The following is a 19,424-nucleotide window of genomic DNA, read 5'->3' as shown; positions in this document are numbered from 1 at the left end:
CATTGCCTCCATTTCAGGGCAGGTCCGAAGAGCACAGGTGGCAAGAAGCACTTTGAGCTCTTCAGAGAAGGGCAGGGCTGCTGTAGCCACAGAGCCTTAGAGCTGGAAGGGGCCCAGGGGATGCTGTAGCCTGTTCCTGGGTTCTGCCTGCTCCTGACATTGGCCCTGGGCAGCCGCAGCCTCAGATCAAGGGGGAGGCTGGCCCCTAATTGTTACACTCTGGGATGCTTATGAAGTCAGCTCATTACACCCCCATCCCACCCAAACTAAGGGTGTGTCCACTGCCTCCAGTTTCTCTCTGCTTCCTGTCAGCTTGGTTGTCCTGCATGGTGACGGCTGTGGTCCCAAACAAAGATGGCATCGGAGACACGTTATAAAGTGGGAGATGGGGAGGAGGCCATGCTGAAGAAGGAAACGCTTAACGTTCTGAACGCACTCAATCAAATGCCGAAGCCCTTTCCGAACCCCAAATCTATGAACAGGACCGTCACTACCAAAGGACTCCCACTTTCCTCAAGGGGCAGTTTGGTTAACTTCTTGGAGGAAGATGCCATCAATCTACCGTAAGACATAAGTCTGGTCCTTTTCTCCTGTTTAAGGCCAGAGCTGGGGGCTGGGGAGAGGGGCTTGAAGAGGTGGTACTTCCTTGAGTTATCACAGCCCAGACTCTGGACTCCCAGGGAGGAGCACGTGTGCAGGTTGCCTATGGATTCCTGACCCCAAATCAGTTCTTGGAGACACGCTGGCCTCTGGTTCCAGGAAGCCTTCTGGGATTAGTCAGAGGTTTGCTGACCATACTGCTCATCCTGCTTTGCCCTCACCACCCCTACACAGACATCGCTGCCCGACTCCACTCGCCATGGCTTCTTTCCCTCGGTCCTCCCTAGTGTGACTTCACCTGCCTGATTATGTCCCCCCAGTAGCCTGCCTGCCTTCACACTGCAATTTACTGTTCTTCCTCGGTGATTCTGTGTTCCCTTTACTTCATTTTACAAAACTCTTTGGGCACTTACAAGGTGTCTGGCCCAGAGTTAAGTTCTGGGAATGCAGAGCCAGAAAGCACAGTCTCCCAGCCTGGGGGGGGGGGGTGTGCTGGAGAGGGTGTCAGGCAAGAATCAAGAATATTACCGCATGGTCTGCACTATGACAGGACAACCAGAGGGGACTTAGTATAACTTGGGAGAGAGTGAAGGTAAGGAAGGCTTCTTGGAGGAGGTGATACTCTTAGGAAGGGAAGGAGTTAGCCAGGGAAGGGCCGGTGGTATGGGTTGATGTGGGCTGAGGGAATTATCTGCAGGGAAGTTGCATGGGTGTGTGTCCCGTGCAGTCACACACAGCCCCACACTTAGAAGGGGCCCTGTGCTTGGTTTAATGCTCGGATGTCACTGTCTTGACAGTCTTAGTAATTTTTGAATTATTGAACCGCAAACTATATTGCCAGTCCTGATTATATGAAAGGGGTATGGTGTCCACTCCGTAAGGGACCTGTACATTAGCCTGTATGGCTAAAGTGACGGATGCCTGTAGGAAGCTTCACGGTATAATGGGAAAGTCTTGGGCTTTAGAGCCCAAGTTTAAATTCAAGTTCTACCGCTTAGATATGTGGCCATAGACAAGTTGATTAAGATCAGGGACTCTCAGTCCCTCAATTGTAAAATGGGGCTGGCGCCATCCAGCAGGGCTGTAGTGAAGATCGCAGAGACTTTTCGTCCAGCATGGAGCCCAGTTCCCCTTCAGCACTGGTGTTTCCAGTAAGTAAATCTAAAACAGAGATTCATTAAGACAATCTATAGGATAACTGACATCAATGCCCAGACTGTTCGGCCTACAAAGGGCCTTGCTGGGGGAATCATCTATTTCAAATGTCCACCAAGCGCTAGCACAGGATGTTCGGGCTGATCAGGATTTCTTAGGAGGAGGTCGATAGGGCTGGAGCTCAGGGAGGAAAAATGTGGCCTTGATGGACCAAACTCGAAACTGGAGGCTGGCCTGGAGTAAGGGATTTCGGGGTGTGTGTCGGTTGCCAGATCTGACTAGAGAAGTGGGGGAGATGGAGTAGGGAGCAGGGGAGGGGACCCAGAAAGCACGAGGGGCAGATGGGAGCTGAGTGGCATGGGCCCCAGGAGATCTAGGTTCTGGTTCCAAACTCTGCCATCAATTCACATTGGTCGAGGTGCGTGCTCCCCAAAGGCCCTGTGACTGCTCTCTCTTCATACTGTGGGTTGTGACTCACGAATGGGTCAGAAACTCATTCTAGTTGGTGGAGACCGGTATTATAAAAATAAAATAAAATAGAATCGAAAATTCCACAGCACATCACACACAGAGTAAGTATTAGTTTCTGAAACGTTTTAGTTATATGTGTATGTGTGAGTATACTGGCTTGCCAAGAAATATGTATTTCTTATTTTGGGTCAAGATAAAAAAAAGATTAGAAGGCCGAATTTTCTGGATTCTGTATTTCTTCAGTAAAAAATTTTAAACAGGTGGGGAAACATGTGCAAGGTTTCTCTTTGTAATAACAAAGAATTGGTAACAATAAAAAGATTCCACTTATGGGAAAATAACATGCAGTAGTTCAAATGACTGAAGCAGAGCAGATTGATCTAAGAAATACGATGTTTTTTAGTAAAAAATGGCAAGCTGCAAATGGAGATGTACACAATGATACCACTTATTTGTATAAAGTTTAAAAATATGCAAAATAATGACATACGAATGTAACAAACCAAAACAACACATGGGTAATAATAAACATAAAATTGTAAATTTACCATCCTGGCTGCCCCTAAGTGGAGGATGAGGAGATAGGTCGGGGAGCAAAGCATATAGGGGGCTTTAACTATACTGCTAAAGCTTTAGTTCTGAGCTGGATGGTGGCTATATGGAAGTTTAATATATTATTATTTTTTTCTCACTTTATCATATGGTCATCATTTTCAGTTTTATTGAAACATAATTGACACCTAACACTGCATTAGTTTAAGGTGTACAACATGATTTGATAACCGCATGTATTGTGAAATCATTACCCCGATAAGTTTAGTTACCATCCATCACCACACAGTTATAAACTTTTTTGTGTGATGGGAACTTTTAAGATCTAATCGCATAGCAGTTTTCAAATATACAATACAGTATTGTTAGCTATAGCCATCATTTTGCATATTACATCCCCTTTAACATATTATTCATGATGTCTTTTAGTGTATCTAAAATATTTAATGATTTAAAAAAATTTATCAAGGATGAGCCACCTGTTCTCCTTGCTTAGCCCTGCAGTAAACCTTTCTCTGAAAAACTTTCTCAAAAAAAAAAAAATTAGAATGGAAGAAAAAAGTTTTTGAGCATTCACCCCAATATGTGTATATTTATCTGTACTGTTAATTTTTTATGCTATACATTAACAAATATTGTTAAATGTTATAAAATCTAAGTAAATAAATCAGTAATTACATTAAATAATAAACAGTAGTAAATAAATATTAATAAAGCTTAATATAGTATTTTTTAGATACTTTTAGATATTTTTCCATATCCCAGTAGATCATTGTGGTGTGTGTGAAAGTTTTAGCAGTGTTTCTAAAAATGTGGTTCTCAGAATACTTGCAGCAGAATCATCTGAAGATGTTATTAAAGATGCTTTAGCAGCTTCCCTGGTCCTATCCCAACTGGGGACCAGGGACCAGGAATCTGCATTTTTCACTAATAAGTGCCCCGGTGAGGTTGATGCACTGCCACAAAGCAAGACTGTTCTGAGCTGTTCAGAAGCAGCTGGGGGCGCTGGTAAGTTGGGCCCAAGGCCTGCTCACCAGGAGCTTCCAGGCAGCAAGGGCTGGGGTTGCCGGTTCACCTGTCTCCCCTCCCACTCCAGGAAGCAGATGCCAATGGAGGATTCTGAATGCAGCTCCGATGACACCAGCATCTCCCCGATGTCATCCACCTTGTTGAATCCCATCAAATTGGCCGTGACCCAGCCCAACAGCAGCTTCTTTGCAGGGATACTGGAGGGCGAGCTGAACAAACTCAGCTTCTCCTCGATGGCCAAGTGTACAGAAAAGGGGAATCTGGCCCTCTGCCCCCAATCTAAGTCCCAAATAGCCCCTGGGGGCCTGCTGGACCTTGACAATCCGGAGGTGGACACAGACACCTCCTCGACGCCCTCGGAGTCCTCTGTGGTCATGGATGTGCCAGAGGCACCCTTCATCTCTGAACACACGGTCAGCGATTCCACAGCTGTGGTACGTTTCCCTACTGATGCACTTGGTGAAGGCTCACTGGCCACCTTCGATGTGCCAGGTACTGACCTGAGCTCACTGAGGGGTGTGAGGATGCCTACTGCCTACATCCTGACTTCAGGTTCATGGGTTGGGAGAAAGGGCATGTCTGTAAAGAACTACAGTGCAAGTTAGAGAGGGCTCAACGCTGTAGGAAGAGTTCAGATCCAGGGCCACCAGGGATCCAGAGGGAAAGAAGCATTGCTTCCAGGTGCAGGAATAAGCTGGGTGGCTTTTAGTAACATTTGGGCTTGGCCACAGCGGTAGAATTGAAACATCTAGAGATGGGGAAAGGCATTCCGTGGAGGGCTGACACTGGCAAAGGCTCACGGGTGAGAAAGGGAGGGAGGAACCACCCAGTTCCTGATCCAGGGCTTCTCACACTTCCCTGAGCCTGCAGATCTGATCATCTGGTTACAAACAAGATTCCTGGGCCTCATCCCTAGAGGTTGATTCAGTAGGTCTGGGTTGCCTGAGAATCTGCGCTGCTAACAAATCCCCAGGTGCTGCTGGTGGTCCACGGACCACATGCTGAGTAGCACTGTCCTAGATACAGGAAGGAAACAGGGCAGGAGCTAGTCTGGGGTCATTTTCCAGAGCTCCTCTAATGTTACGCTACTTTATAGATTTTTTGATAAGCCATAAGGATTAGTTTTGGCAAAGCCTAATATGGTGATAGTTGCAATCTGAGCTGTATTTTGGAAGATAAATCTGGAAGTTCCATTGTTGGATGGCCTAGAGCACTGTTTCTCTAAGTGTGGTCCCCAGACCACCAACAGCATCAATATCATATAGCAACTTGTGAGACTTTTTTTTTTTTAATTAGCTTGTTCGAAATTTAAATTCTCACTCTCCCCACCCCCTACTTGGGACCTCCTGAACCAGAAACTGGGGACAGGGGCCAGCGATCCATGTTTCAACAAGTTGTCCAGGGCGTTCTGATGCACACCAAAGTTTGAGAACCACTAGCCTAGACAGAGGAGAAACGAAATGGCAGACAAGACAGGTGATTGCTAAGATCCCTTTCAACTGACACAGCCTAGAATATGCAGTGAGGGTACACTGTGAGGTGGGTAGGGCTGCCCAGGGAATGCAGCTTATGCTCTGGGCTGGTGGGTCCACATCTAGCGTTGGGAGTGCCCTGTAACAACTTTCATCAGCAGAGCAGGGATGGGAGTGGGGCATTCTGACCCACATTGCAGGAGGTGGTGGGGGGAGGCCAGGCCAGGTCTGAGGAAGCCTTGGGGGTTCTCTTCCCCTAGATTTCCTGGACCTATGCCCCGGGCAAGCAGCAGGTCAGTTTCTACCAGGTCCTGTTGCAGGAGGTGGTCAGGAAAAATGACAATGAGCTGCCCAAGGCAAAGAACCGCCCATGGATCTTCAGCAAGATCTTGGGCACCACCGTCAAACTGATGGAGCTGAAGCCTAACACGAGTTACTGCCTCACTGTCCGCGCGGCCAACACCGCTGGCGTGGGGAAGTGGTGCAAGCCCTACAGGGTGAGCCCTGGGAGAGGAGGGGCCTGACGGGAGCGGGGGGCAGGACCTGGGGCTTTGGGATTGGGAACCCCCCTACACCCTCACGTCTCGTCCTCCTGCTCACTTCCCTTCTCCCCGAGCATAGAAGAATCAAGTCCCAGCTGCTCTCCTCTGGGAGGTTAAGGCACTTTGGGGCCCTGGGAATGCAAACTGATCTGTTCATTCATTTCTAAACTTTGTCTTCCAAAGCCATTGGTTTTTGGATTCTTCAACTTAGTACCGATAATTGTGAGTGAGTCAGGAAGTCAAGGGCATTGGGGGAAAGAGAGGGAAGAGGCTACAGGGATACAAAGAAGGGGACAGCCTGGGGGTGGGCAGGAAAGGCTCGAGGAAAGACAGCCCTGAGGTTGGAAATAGCACACAACTGGGGAGGCACAGCTATTTTTTAATTGAAGCATAGTTGATTCACAATGTTAATTTCTAGTGTACAGCATAGTGATTCATTTGTACATATATATATATTCCCCTTCATATTCTTTCTCATTATAGGTCATTACAAGGTATTGAATACAGTTTCCTGTGCTATACAGTAGGACCTTGTTGTTTATCTACTTTATATCTAGTAGTTAGTAACTGCAAATCCCGAACTCCCAATTTATCCCTACCCACCCCTTTCTCTCCTGGTAACCATAATTTTGTTTTCTATCTCTGTGAGCCTGTCTATGTTTTGTAAGTAAGTTCATTTGTGCCCCACCCCTTTTTAGATTCCACATATAAGTGATAGTATATGGTATTTTTCTTTCTCTGTCTTACTTCACTAGTGTGATGATCTTCAGGTACACTCACATTGCTGCAAATGGCATTATTTTATTCTTTTTATGTCTGAGTAGTATTCCATTATATAAATATACCATAACTTCTTTATCCAGTCATTTGTTGATGGACATTTAGGCTGCTTCCATGTCTTGACTATTGTAAATAGTGCTGCTATGAACACTTGGGTGCGTATATCTTTCCGAATTAAGAGTTTCCTTCAGATATATGCCCAGGAGTGGGATTGCTGGATCACAGAGCAGGTCTATTTTCAGTTTTTTAAGGAATCTCCATGCTGTTTCCATAACAGCTGCAACAAACTACATTCCAACCAACAGTGTAGGAGGGCTCCCTTTTCTCCACAGCCTCTCCAGCATTTACCATTTGTGGACTTTTTAATGATGGCCATTCTGACCAGTGTGAGATGATTGTAGTTTTGATTTGCATTTCTCTGATAGTTAGCAACATTGAGCATTTTATCAAATGCCTATTCGCTATTTGTATGTCTGCATTGGAGAAATGTTTATTTAGGTCTTCTACCCATTTTTGGATTGGGTATTTTTGTTTGCTTGTTGTTATTGAGTTGTATGAGCTGTATGTAAATTCTGGAAATTAAGCCCCTGTCAGTCTCACTGTTTGTAATTATTTTTTCCCCATTCCGTAGGTTTCTTTTCGTTTTATTCATGGTTTCCTTTGCTGTGCAAAAGCTTCTAAGTTTAACTAGGTCCCATTTGTTTATTCTTGCTTTTGTTCCTATTGCCTGGGTAGACTGCCCTAGGAAAACACTGCTATGATTTATATCACAGAATGTTTTGCCTATGTTCTCTTCTAGGAAGTTTATGGTATCCTGTTCTGTGTTTAAGTCTTTAAGCCAATTTGAATTTATTTTTGCATATGGTCTGAGGGAGTGTTCTAACTTTTCTGATTTGCATGCGGCTGTCCAGCTTTCCCAACACCACTTGCAGAAGAGACTATCTTTTCTCCATTGTCTGTTCTTGGGGAGGCACAGATTTGAATCGTGCCTCTTTGCTCCTGTTTCTGGTGTCAATGAATAGTTCGGTAAGGCTGCTGGAGATCCCATTTAGCAAACAGAACAGGGAGCGAGGGGTGGCAGAGTCAAAGAGGTGAGGTGGCAGGCTCAGATCTGTGAAGGAATCCTGAGGACTTATGTTTTATTTCAGTTCGCAACCGTGGCCAATGACTTGAGCAGCTTCCCTGAGAACAACCCCATCCAGATCACTGTGCGGCGCAAGGAACCCCAGCGGAAAACTGTGTCCCTTGGGCTGGAGGACATGCGGAAGCTAGAAGATCTGGAGTACCTCTTTCCCTACTAGAGGGGGGCCCTGGGAAGCCCCTACCTTCAGCTTCGGCCCAGGGCCTTCAGGAACCAGAACCATGAAATGTACCACCTGCACCATGCCAGGGAGCCGCTGACCACCCTGCTGGCCCTGGTCTGGTGGCAGTAGTCCCAGACCACCACCTCTGGGCTGGGGCCAAGGCTAGATGGGAGCTCCACTCACCTGGAGACACCAAAGACCAGGCCAGGTCAGCCTCCACTGCCTGCAACTACTAGGCTTCCTTCCCCAGATCTGGGCTGGTCCAAGTCCCTCATTAAAAACTGGAGGTCACCAAGCACCCTTAAACTCTGCTTCATCCTCCTAATGGCTTCAGCTGAGCCACTGCCACCCATCCTCCTGGCTTCTGCCAGGACCAAGAATCCAGGTGGGTGGGGGGACAGGGGCAATGAGATGTTACTACCACCTCCTGCCTGGCTCTGCCAACATCACCCTTTCCCCGTAAGAGGAAGAGGTGGTCCTCAGAGACTAAAACACACCAAAAAACCCCAGCAATGTTGGACAGAGGTAGTGGCAACCAGCAGACTGTCAGCATCAGACCTGAGCTCTGCAGGACATGGTGCAAAGTGTACAAGCTTCGGGGGGAGGGTCTGATTTAACCATGGCCCTTCCTAGATGTGAGGGCATGGGCAAACCACTCAAGCTTCCTGGGCTGGGTTTCCTCACCAAAAATATGGGGATGCTGAGACCCTTCTAGGCACGGCCACAGGGTTACTGTGAGGGTCACGTAGGAGCACAGAACAGTGCCTGGCACTGAGCAGGACCTCAGACCTCTCTTTGTCCCTCACTCAGTCCCATTGCAGAGATGTGCCAGGTGGAAGCCGAGAACCACAGCCAGGTGATGTGCAAAATCCTAAAAGCACAGATGGGAATGGGGGATGGTGAGAAGGAACAAAAGGTCAGAGATGCCGTGGCCCCCAGCAGCCCATACAGGGATGGTTTGCAATTCAATCTGGCTAGATGCGCTTTAGCGTTGGAACAGAAGAAAGTGGAGGCAAGATGAATGGAGGGTAAGACCTTGCTCTAGGGTCTGAGGATGTCCTTGTGGGGCAGACAACCGTCACCCCAATCACACTACACTAACTTGCACTGGAGCTCTCACCACTGCATGGCCTGTTAGGGGGAGCCCTCTGGGACAGCCCTGCCTTCCTCTCTGTACCCCGAGAGTCCAGTGGTGCTGCATGAGAGGTCGAGGAAAGCACCCCCAGAGCAGCACTGGCTGGCACAAGTCCCTATGATGGTTAAAGTGTCCACCATCTGTGCTGTCCAGATCAGCAGGCAGCCCTGAACTAGTTGGACAACTGCATTTCTAACTGAAGTGAATTCGAGTTGATGGAAATAGTCACACAGGGTTGGTGCTACCAGAGGGGACAGCACAGACTGAGGTCACCCTCTGGCCACTGACATACGGGCTTCAGCTGGCCTCCCCAGCTTTGACTGGCCTCCCCCTCGGAGGCACAGGGGAAAGAGAGGAAAGGCAACTCCCTGGCCACTATAATTTTGATTTGTTTTGCCCAGAGGGAGGGTGCTACATAGACTGACCTAACACAGTCCTCCGTTGAGCCCTACGAAGAATTATAACTCAAACGAACAAAATATAAATTATTTATTTGGTCACAGAATCCGGGGTCTGACCCTGAATAGAGAGGACATTCAGAAAAGGAGGCAGAAGAATCGCCTGGCCTCACACCACTCCTGCCGGCACCAGCGAGGTACTGGGTGCTGGCCCAGGGCTGGGCTCAGTGATAACCTCCCATGACCTTTAGTCTCCTGCTCTGGGAAGGGACCCCACTTGGGTCTGTCAGAGGACAGCAGGCCACACTCGTTCTCAGCCTTTGGTCTCTGTTGGTGCAGGCGGCTGGCAGAGGCTGGGTCCAGGTGATGGTCCCAGAGAACTTGGGATTTCTCATCTCCTCCATCTGTGGAGAAGGGGAGGGATGAGGATGGGGATCCCAGGGAGGTGTCACAACCCCAGGAGCCCACAACAGGGGCGAGCTTGTGGTTCCTCTTGGGCTTCGAGAGTCCAGCTACCCAAACTGAGGTGAGGCACCCCTGCTGCCTGGGCCAGGACCTCTTCCCGGATGTCCAATGACAACAGTGACGATCCTTTAACAAGTGTGCAAAGCTCAGGTTCCAGTGCGTTCACCTATCTTTGACCCTCCTGTCTACCAAGGTTTGACAACTCCCAGGGGACACGTGAACTCAGCCCTCTGAGACTGTACACTGAAAGGCAGACCCAGAATTTGAATGAGATCTCAAGACTCCAAAATCCAGCATGCTAAGAAGTACTGCCCCATGCTGGAGGGTACCATCGGGGTCTCCCATGATCCCCGTGATTCCCACAGCCCCCCGACTCGCCCAGAGAGCCCTGAGAACCGGACAGTCACACAGCCGAGCACACCAGCCACCCCCTCCCCGACACTCACATCCGGAGACACTTGTCCTTCCCGCCACTCGCCACTCTCTGGCCGTCGGGACTCCAGTCGACAGCATATACCTAAACCGGGGAGGGGCAGGGGCACAGTGAGGATGTGGGAGAGGCGGGCCAGGCTTCGCTTCCCCCTCCCTCAGCCTCGTGCCCACAAGGGTTGGCCGCACCTCATCCGCATGGCCTGGCAGGTCTGTGGCCAGCTTCTGGGCCTTCACATCCCACACCTTCAATGTGCTGTCACTGCTGCCACTGACCAGGAGCCGGCTGTCGGCTGACCACGCAATCTGGTACACGGCAGCCACGTGGCCACGCAAGGAAGCCAGGTACCTGGGCCAGGGGAAGATGATGGATATGAGCTCTTCCAACACGTCTGAGAGGTCCTCTGTGTCCACAGCAGTGGTCTCAACCTTGGCTGCATGTTGGAGTTATGTGGGAACTTTTACAGGCGAACTTAATCACTATTGGTCATTACTTTGCAAAACTTCTCCAGATGAGTTGCTTCTAAGATGCCTCCGGGCAGGCCTCTGTGCCTGCTCAGCTCTGCCAGCCTCAGAATCCAATGCAGCCATCTGCTTAGCCCACCTGCATGACAGCCCCCAGCCCCCAACAGGTGCCTGCTGACATGTGGCTTGGAGATACAATGGGCCGGGCCCACCCGGAAAGTGGTCGGGACAGACTAGCTGTGTCTGCGGGCACAAGTCACTGGGCCTGAGACTCAGAGTCCTTACCTTAAAAGAACTGAATGCCCTCTCTCATGGCTGCTGGGTGAAAATACACGGAGACTGACACACAAGTGCCCTTTGGCCTCAACAAGGGTCCCCTGCTCCTTTTCTCTTCCCGCCCAGGCCTCTGCCTCTCCTAAGTAACCCGAGAGCTTGTGCCTCATCACATCAGTGCTTCTCAGACTCAGGTGACCTTAAAATGCAGATTCTGATTCTCAAGGTCTAGGGTGGGGCCCCAGGCTCTGTGCTTCTATCAAGTTCCCGGGTGATGCGCCGTCTGGTCTGTGGACCACACTCTGAGGAGGGCCCGATAATGTCTGGACCACAAAGCTACACTCCTGCGTGGCCCTGGCCCTCCGCCAGCTGTCAGATCATTTCTCTCCTTAGATATGAGATGAACTAGCATTTTCAGTGCCCTCTTAGTGCTGGTGCTAAATACATCACCTCATTTAATCCTTGTAACAAAACTGAATCTGCACATTCAGAAGAGACAGATGCTCAGAAAATCTAAACACTTGCCAAGGCCACACGGCCAGGAAGCGGCAGAGCCAAGTTCCTTCCAGAGGAACAGCACTCCCTAGCCCTGTACCCCAGGCCCAGGACCCCCACTCACTTGCCCGTCCTGCCATCCCACAACTTGATGGACTTGTCGAAGGAGGCACTGGCAACGACACGGGAGTCTGGGGAGAAGAGCACCTGGTTGATGAGGGCCTGGTGCCCTGTCAATCGTGCCAGGGGCTTCTTGTCCTCCGCCGGGGACCACAGGAACAGGGTGAAGTCGTCTGAGCCAGACACCAGCCTCTCTGGGCCCTGGCCCTAGAGGAGGCAGAAAGCACACCATGTCAGACACGGTCTCCGAGAGGAGAGCCTGACCTTGGCAGCAAACACATCACTGACTGCTCAGGGCCAGCGTGGAGACCAGGACTGGAGAAAGGAGGCTGGGCCAGCACTAACTCACAGGGGTTACTTCCCCCAAAAGGAAACTTCATGCACATGAGACAGGGCTATTTCTATGACATAATTACATGAAAAAGCAAGGTACAGAGTGGTGTGTTAAAAAGGGGAAGTGTTTTACATGTGGGTTTGTATACGTGTGTGTATTTGTACTGGGTGCAGTGTACACATATACACGTATGTGTATATCTGAAGTCTCTGGAAGGAGACGTGAGACACTGGTAACACTGGATGCACCCAGAAAGCAGGGATGAAGGTTAACAGAGATGAGAGGGTTTCCACCATCTATCTTTTTGTGTTCTTTGAACCTTAGACCATGTGAATATGCTACTGAAAACTAAATAAAATTTAAAAAGAGAGACACCTTAGGACTGCAAATAAATAGATAAGCAAATAAAACAAAATGAAATAAAATGATCCCCAGCACAGTAAGATTTTTAGGATTATAAACTAGGATTCTTAAGAACAACTTCCCAGAAAACATAAGTTCTGAGCTGCGGCCAGAAGGGAGAGGGGCCCGAGCACCCGCAGGGTTTTCAGGGTGAGCAGAGGCAGAGTACGGCACCGGGGATGCCGGTGGATCCTCACCCGCACGAGGTTGTAGCGGCTCAGAGCCCTCTCCTTTAACTCCTGCACTGTGTCCAGGTACCGAAGGAGGAGGAATAAGGCCGATTAGGAAAATCCAATGCAAACAGCAAGCACCCCCGTCCTACTTGCACACATTAAGCTAGAAAACTGGGTCCCCCACCAAGCGGCCCTCTCCCCTCCTCCCGCTCACTCACAGGACCCTTGGAGGTCCCTGGCATTCACTGAGGCCTCGGCTGGCTCGAAGGCCCCTGTGCGCAGGGCATAGTCAGTGCTGAGGGCCATGGTGTTCACCCAGTGGCCGTGGCCTTGCAGAGTCCGGCACAGCACGCCCTAGGGCGGAGGGAGACAGGTCAGACACACATAGAGCGCTCCCCAGCCTTGGGAACCTGGACCCCCAGATCAGACCCAGAAGACGGGCGCCATGGGACTCAGAAGCACAACCCTTACTGTGATCCAAGTCAAATCACCCTGCTGGGCTCATCTGTAAAATGAGGGCACCAGCCCAGATCAACGTTTCTGAAAATAAGTTTCACGGAAGGGAAATGTCAGAATAAAAGGGCTCTGCTCAAATAAGTTTGGGATAGGACAGGTTCGATAGGGCTCAGTAGGCTTCCTACAGCAGGAATTTCAGAGCCCGACCACCTAACAGACCTGGAACCTCCACTCTAGTGCGGCACCACCCATAGGACCCCTTGTTCCCCAAGCGCCTCGCCAACTGGCTCCCAGACACGTTCAGGAAACACTGGTCAACGTTCCTTCCAGCACCCACATCCCTGGCCCGAGATTTCCCCAGGCTGGTTCTGGAACCCTCCCAGCCCTTACATCATGAGCCCTCCAGACTTTGATGGTGCGGTCCTGGGAGGCGGAGTAGAGAAGCCCGTCCCCTCCCCACCGGAGACAGGTGACTGACTGCGTGTGCCCGGTGAGGATGCGCTCACAGCGGCCTGCGGTTGTGTCCCAGACCCGCACGCTGCCGTCCTTGGAGCTGCTGGCCACATAGCGGCACTCGGGGTTGCTGGAGAGGAAGAGAAACGTGCCTTTACATCTGACCTGGCAATGCCTGTCTTCCCACAGTGCCTCCCCGGGGATAACGTCCTTACAGCTTCCCGACCCCAAGATCTGGATGCATTGTAGGGTGGCTCTCAGGCTGTGTGATGAGCACCCTCTGCCCCCACCTACCACAACACAGGTACTGATCCACCACCTGTCACGTGGTCACTGTGCCAGACTGCCTACCCTGTCCCCTCACGTGAGACTCCTCTGCACCAAGCAGGGGAGGGGTACAGTTCTGAACCCCTGGCTCCTCACTCACCCCAGCTCTGTCAGCGTCACTTACGCATGGAGGGGCTCCCAGCTCAGGGCTGTGATCCACTTGCTGTGGCCCGCAAGGGTCCTGCCCACTTGCTTCCCTGTGCTGGGGTCCCACAGGAGAATCTGAAGGACAGAAGCTCATCAAATAACCCTCCCCAACCTTCCCCTGGCCCCATCAAAGGTATCTGCCCATTGCTCCCACCCAACCCTCCCCAAAGACCCCAGAACCTGATTCTGACCCATCCCCCAGAAAGGGGGCCCCAGGGTTGTTGCCTCGTTACCCTGACACCATCTACCTGGCCGTTCTTGCAGCCTGAAGCCAGCTTCTTGCCGTCTGGGGACCAGGATATGCTAAGGACCCAGTGTCTGTGTCCTAAGAAAGCAGGGGAGGGAGAAAGGGGGACCACACCTGTCTTTATCCCCAGTGCCGAGTGACACCTGGCACACTGCAGAAACACCTCAGCTAGCTGCTGAATAAATGAACAATTGAACAAAAGAGATGAGGCTCCCCGGGCAAAGGGAGACTCCTCCCCAAGTGCCAGAGCCATGCAGCGTGCCGCCCAGGTAATACCGCCACTACAGTTCCTTACGTGCTGCGAGACACAAAGTACTTTTACATACGTCAGCCCTTGTAATTCTCACGATGGCTCCAGACTACGGAGCAAAGCATGAAGTACCATCCCCATTTTCCAGATGAGAAAACTGAAGCTTAGAAAGGAAGTATGCCCTACACACAAGGTCGCCCAGCTAGTGTGTGGCCCCCAGGCCAACAGCTTCAGCACCACCTGGGAACACGAAAGGCAAATTCTCAGGCCACACCCTAGACCCAAACAGACAAACATTCTGGGGTTAGGACCCTGAAACTTGTATTTTAACAAGCCCTCAAGGTGATTCTGATATATGTTCAAGTTTGAGAACCACTATGGCAGAGGCTGGATTTAAACCAGGTTCTCTTCACTCCTGGTCAGTCAGCCCCTGCCCGTTTGTAAGTGGCGGGCAGGACTCAAGGGTAAGGTCTCTACTGAGGAATAGGCAGCTGCTACCTGGATGTTAAGGGGCTAGAACCTGCTCTGGGCCTCATCAGGAACTAAAGAGCAGATCACCTGCTCACCCCTGAGTTAAAACCCCCTGAGTGGTGAACTGCATACCGACCCTGGCATGTGAAATGCGGTGTCTCAGTGCTGAGATCCCAGAAGCGCACAGAAGTGTCTCCGGAGCCGCTGGCCAGGTACCTGGGGAAGAAGAGGGGCTGCCGGACCTCTGCAGTGGGGACAAGGCGGCGGGGAACCCACCCGGAACACGGGACATGCACACTCCTGCTGCCTAGACAGTCGTCTTCTGGGAATAAATCTGGGACTGGACTTCTCTCTCTCTCCTAAGAAGGAGAAATATAACGCTAGTGCCATCTGGGAGAAAACCCCCAGAGGCCATTTCTCTCCCTACCCTTCCTAAAAGGAATGACTACAGACATAACCAGGTTTAAGGCTTCCCAGTATTCTCATAGGATTGTGAGACTCCAAAGGGACCTGTTTCAGATGAAGAATTAACTCAGAAAGGTTAAGTGACTTGCCCAGGTCACACAAATAAGAAGGGGCAGAGCTGAGCTTACAGTTCAGATCTCCTGAGATCAAGTCCAGGAAGGGCTCTTCCAAGGCAGATGTCCTTGGCCCTTGGGACCCAAACTTCCCACTGGGGAAGTCCCTTACTTGCAACTTGAGCCCAGAGCCTGGGTCTGTGGTAGGTAGCCTGAGGCCCCACTGAGCATAACTTTGGGGTACCCCCTCACCCCAGCCAGAGGAATCCCTCCATGATTCTGCAGCTGCCCTTACTTTCCTGTGGGACTAAAGGCCACGGAAATGACCGCCTCGCTGTGGCCCTCCAAGGAGCTGGTGCAGCGGGTCACAGCGCGGACCCTGAAGACAGCCTGTGGCTGGTAGATGATGTCAAGGACCTTCTCTGTCTCCACCGCCTGGGACTCCAGCGTCCTCCCCAGGGAGGACACAATCTCGGTATCATGGACATAGAAAGCCAGTGGCAGGGGATCCTCCTGGAAGACAACAGCAAAGGGAAGCCCTCCCCATCAAAGGATGAGTGGGGCCACCTCTACCAGGTAGGCCCTCCTTACTGAGCTGTGGGCAAAGCTTCCTTCTTTTCAGCCACCCTGCTTGGGATACTCCCATTATTCCCCATGGAACAAGATCTTTTTCATCCTTGAAAAGCAACTGCAGGACACTTACCTACCACTTTAAAATCCTTTATCTGCATCTCACAACCACCCTGGGAGGTAGGTATTAACATTCCCACTTGACAGAGCAACTAAGTGATTAGCCCAGTGTCCTATCGCTAATGACTAATTCAGGTTCTTCAGAAAGAAAACCGAAGTCCAGAATTAGGATTAGTATATAGCACTATGCAGCGTTTTCTAAACCACACCGGGCTGTATAATGTGTAAGAAGCATCCAAAAAGCTCACTGAAACTGCAGACTCTCTGCTTCACCCCAACGTCTGGTATAGTAAGTCTGGGGTGGGGCCCAGGTATTCCATTTTAATATCCTTCCCCCACCCAACAGAGGGTAGCATTTTAATAAACACGGGCTTAGGAGAGCATAGGTTTTGGGTCTGACATTTGGGGTCCAACTCCAAATCCACCACTTACTGCGCAGCATCGTACAAGTGATTTAATGCTTCCAGACAACACTGTAAAATGGGGATATTAATGATAACGGGGATATAATGAGGGGCTTTGACGAGGAATCAATTTGACAATGCACCCAACGCGTTCAAAACCAGGTCCCTCTCCGCAGGTGGACCCGATGGTGGGCGTGTAAAGCGGTCTCGCCCTGATCACGTCTTCAGACCCTTCCCAAGGGAGACGGCACTGCCTAGGTGTATCACCCCTGTGGGTGAGTGGTGGGGGCCTTTGTATCCCAGACCTTCGGTCTCCAGATCCCCTGTAGGCCCGACCAGGACGGCGCCGCCAGCCCCCAGCCCGAGGGAGGAGACGCGGGACCGCTGAGCCCGCCGCTCACCTGGGCCAGCAGCGCGTTGCACACGAGCTGCAGCTTGTCCGGAGTGATGTCCACGGGCACGTCGAACGGGGAGCCCAGCAGCTGCCCGCCCTCATCCTGGAACTGCACTAGCAGCCGCTGCACGTCGCGCGCCGCCGCCTCGTCCTGGGCCGACAAGCGCGGCGGACATCATTCACGCCGCCCAGACCGGAGGGCTCTCACTCCCGCCTCCCTCCGGCCTCGGGGACCCCGGCCCCAGCGCCCAGCCGCCGCGCCCCCACCCCACTCACGCACACCCACCGCCGCCGGTGCCTCCATCTTCCGTCCCCACGTGGAGGAGGAAACTCCCGCCGGCCGGAGCGCCGCCCCCGTGGTCCGGCGGTGCCGCAGTCCGCGACATCGCCCTCTGGTGATGTGGAGGGGAAGTGTCGCACTGCGCTTGGACTCCAGCGATCGGAGTGAGCTCACCGGGTACCTGCCTCCACAGCTTCCCCCGGACGGGTTGACGCCTCCTCATTCGGTCCTTCCCAGTGCCTTGCAAGATACAGACAATCTTTTGTTTTTTGAGAACTGGGATTCTTGCCTCAGTTTATGGGCGAGGAAATCGAAGCTCTGAGCGCTAGATTTTCTCCAAGATCGCAGAGATAGGAAATGGGAGTGGCTTACAAAGCCAGAGCCCACTGGGTTGAGGGCAGTTCTGCTTCTTTTTTATTTAAATGGATGAAATCAATTAATAATACTTGATGAGTACAGAAGCCAAAACTTCCTACAGTTTTCAACACTGTACAGCAGTAACAGTAACAATGATAATGACAGCAGTGTGTCAAGAATTGTTCTAAGTGCTTTACACATACAACTCATTTAATCCGCACAACTCTCTCCTGGTATTATAGATGAGGAACTAGAGCAGAGAGGGACCGCGAGCGCTCTGACTGGCCACCTGGGATCTTCCTCTCTCTCGCATCTTGGCGATCTCAAGCTCTGCCAATTCCGCCTCGCATTCTCCTACAGCAGGCTCTTCACTTGCCTCCCTGTCTCTGCTCTTGCCTCCTCCCTTGCATTCGGTACAGGGCAACCAGGGTGATGTTTCAAACCCAAGCTCTGGTCTGTTACTTTCTGCCCTAAAACCCAACAGGGGCTCTCATTACAGGCAGGAAAGTATCATTCTTTCCCTCACCCTTGAAAGTTTTATTGAGACATAGTTGACATAGAACACTGTGTACTTTTGGGGGGAGGGTTGGTGGTAATTAGGTTTTATTATTATTTTTTTAACAGAGGTTCCAGGGAGGTTCTGGGAATTGAACCAAGGACCTTGTGCTTGCTAGGTAAGCACTCTACCACTGAGCTATACCCTTCCCCAGGCCGAAAAGATCAGACTCCTTATAATGGTCCACTGGGCCCTACTTACTTCTCCTGCCACTCCTCTCTTTAAGATCAAATCCTTCTGGCTTTTTCTTAGTTCTTTCAAGGCCTGACCCTGCCTGTATCCCTGCTTTGCACATGCAGTTTTCTGTCTGGAACTGGTATGAACTGAATTGTGCACACACACCCCCAATTCGTATGTTGAAGCCCTGATCCCCCAGTGTGACTGTATTTAGAGACAGTCCATAAGGAGGTAATAAGTCTTCGGCTTCTAGCCTCTACAATTGTGAGAAAATAAATTTTTGTTGTTTAAGCCACCTAGTCTGTGGTATTTTGTTATGGCAGCTGGAGCTGACTAATACAGGCAGGAATAGTTCTTCATTCTTCAGGTCTTGGTTTAAATATTGAATCATTTAACAAAGGTCTCTGCCAGACATTGTTCTAAGGGCTCTCTCTATTAATTCATTTAATCACTTACTAAGAGAAATCTTCTCGGAAACAATGTCATGTTTCCTGATTACAAGTTTGCAAAACGTCTTAGTATTCATATTTAGAAAGCACAGATCCATGGAATTCTTTCCTCCATCCATTCAACAAATATTACTGAGCACCTACTACATACCACACACTGTGAAAGACATTTGGAATATGGAAGTGAACAAAATAGGGACAAATTCTTACCCTTATGAGCGTTCTCTGCTTCTGTGATCATTCAGTTTCTGGCACATAGTAAATGCTTCAGAAAAGCTTGTGGAAACAGGCTTACAGACATGGAAAACAAACTATGGTTACCAAAGGGGAAAGGGGGGTGAGGAATAAATCAGGAGTCTGGGATTAACAGATACACACTACTATATATAAAATAGATAAACAACAAGGACCTACTGTATGTATAGGGAATTATATTCAATTTCTTATAATAATATATAATGGAAAAGAAACTGAAAAGAAAAAAAATGTGTGTATGTATATGTATAACTGAATCGCTTTGCTGTACACCTGAAGTTAACATTGTAAGTCAATTACATTTCAATAAAAGATTAAAAAAAAAAAAAGAAATGCTTGTGGAATGGATTACTGAATCAGAATTTGAATCTAGGATCCCTGGGACCTAAAGTCACTTTC

The 19,424-nt window shown here is 50.2% G+C and overlaps 2 protein-coding genes across 3 annotated transcripts; one reads left to right on the top strand and one right to left on the bottom strand.

The window, feature by feature from the left end:
* The first annotated feature begins 354 nt into the window (after positions 1-354).
* Positions 355-9,383, top strand: FNDC8 (fibronectin type III domain containing 8). The gene is made up of 4 exons (XM_074343032.1): positions 355-563; positions 3,875-4,241; positions 5,540-5,776; positions 7,750-9,383. The coding sequence occupies exons 1-4, from the start codon at positions 355-357 to the stop codon at positions 7,900-7,902; spliced, it is 966 nt and encodes a 321-aa protein (XP_074199133.1). The 3' UTR covers positions 7,903-9,383.
* Positions 9,384-9,512: 129 nt separating this feature from the next.
* NLE1 (notchless homolog 1) lies at positions 9,513-17,374 on the bottom strand. 2 transcript variants are annotated; one of them, XM_045514324.2, is made up of 13 exons: positions 17,238-17,374; positions 16,959-17,102; positions 15,759-15,976; positions 15,082-15,161; positions 14,226-14,302; positions 13,955-14,052; positions 13,441-13,633; positions 12,813-12,948; positions 12,619-12,665; positions 11,690-11,892; positions 10,522-10,681; positions 10,350-10,420; positions 9,513-9,842 (listed from the first exon to the last, which is right to left on the bottom strand). In XM_045514324.2, exons 1-13 carry the CDS (start codon positions 17,253-17,255, stop codon positions 9,830-9,832), a joined length of 1,458 nt encoding a protein of 485 aa, XP_045370280.2. In that variant the 5' UTR covers positions 17,256-17,374; the 3' UTR covers positions 9,513-9,829. The 2 variants fall into 2 exon arrangements, with proteins under 2 accessions (XP_045370280.2, XP_074199132.1); XM_074343031.1 differs by having other exon boundaries at positions 17,232-17,313.
* Positions 17,375-19,424: the final 2,050 nt, after the last annotated feature.

Source organism: Camelus bactrianus, chromosome 16, assembly GCF_048773025.1.
Source record: "Camelus bactrianus isolate YW-2024 breed Bactrian camel chromosome 16, ASM4877302v1, whole genome shotgun sequence".
Lineage (NCBI taxonomy): Eukaryota > Metazoa > Chordata > Mammalia > Artiodactyla > Camelidae > Camelus > Camelus bactrianus.
Note: the sequence above shows the minus strand (reverse complement) of the source record. Positions and strands in the feature narration are given on the sequence as shown.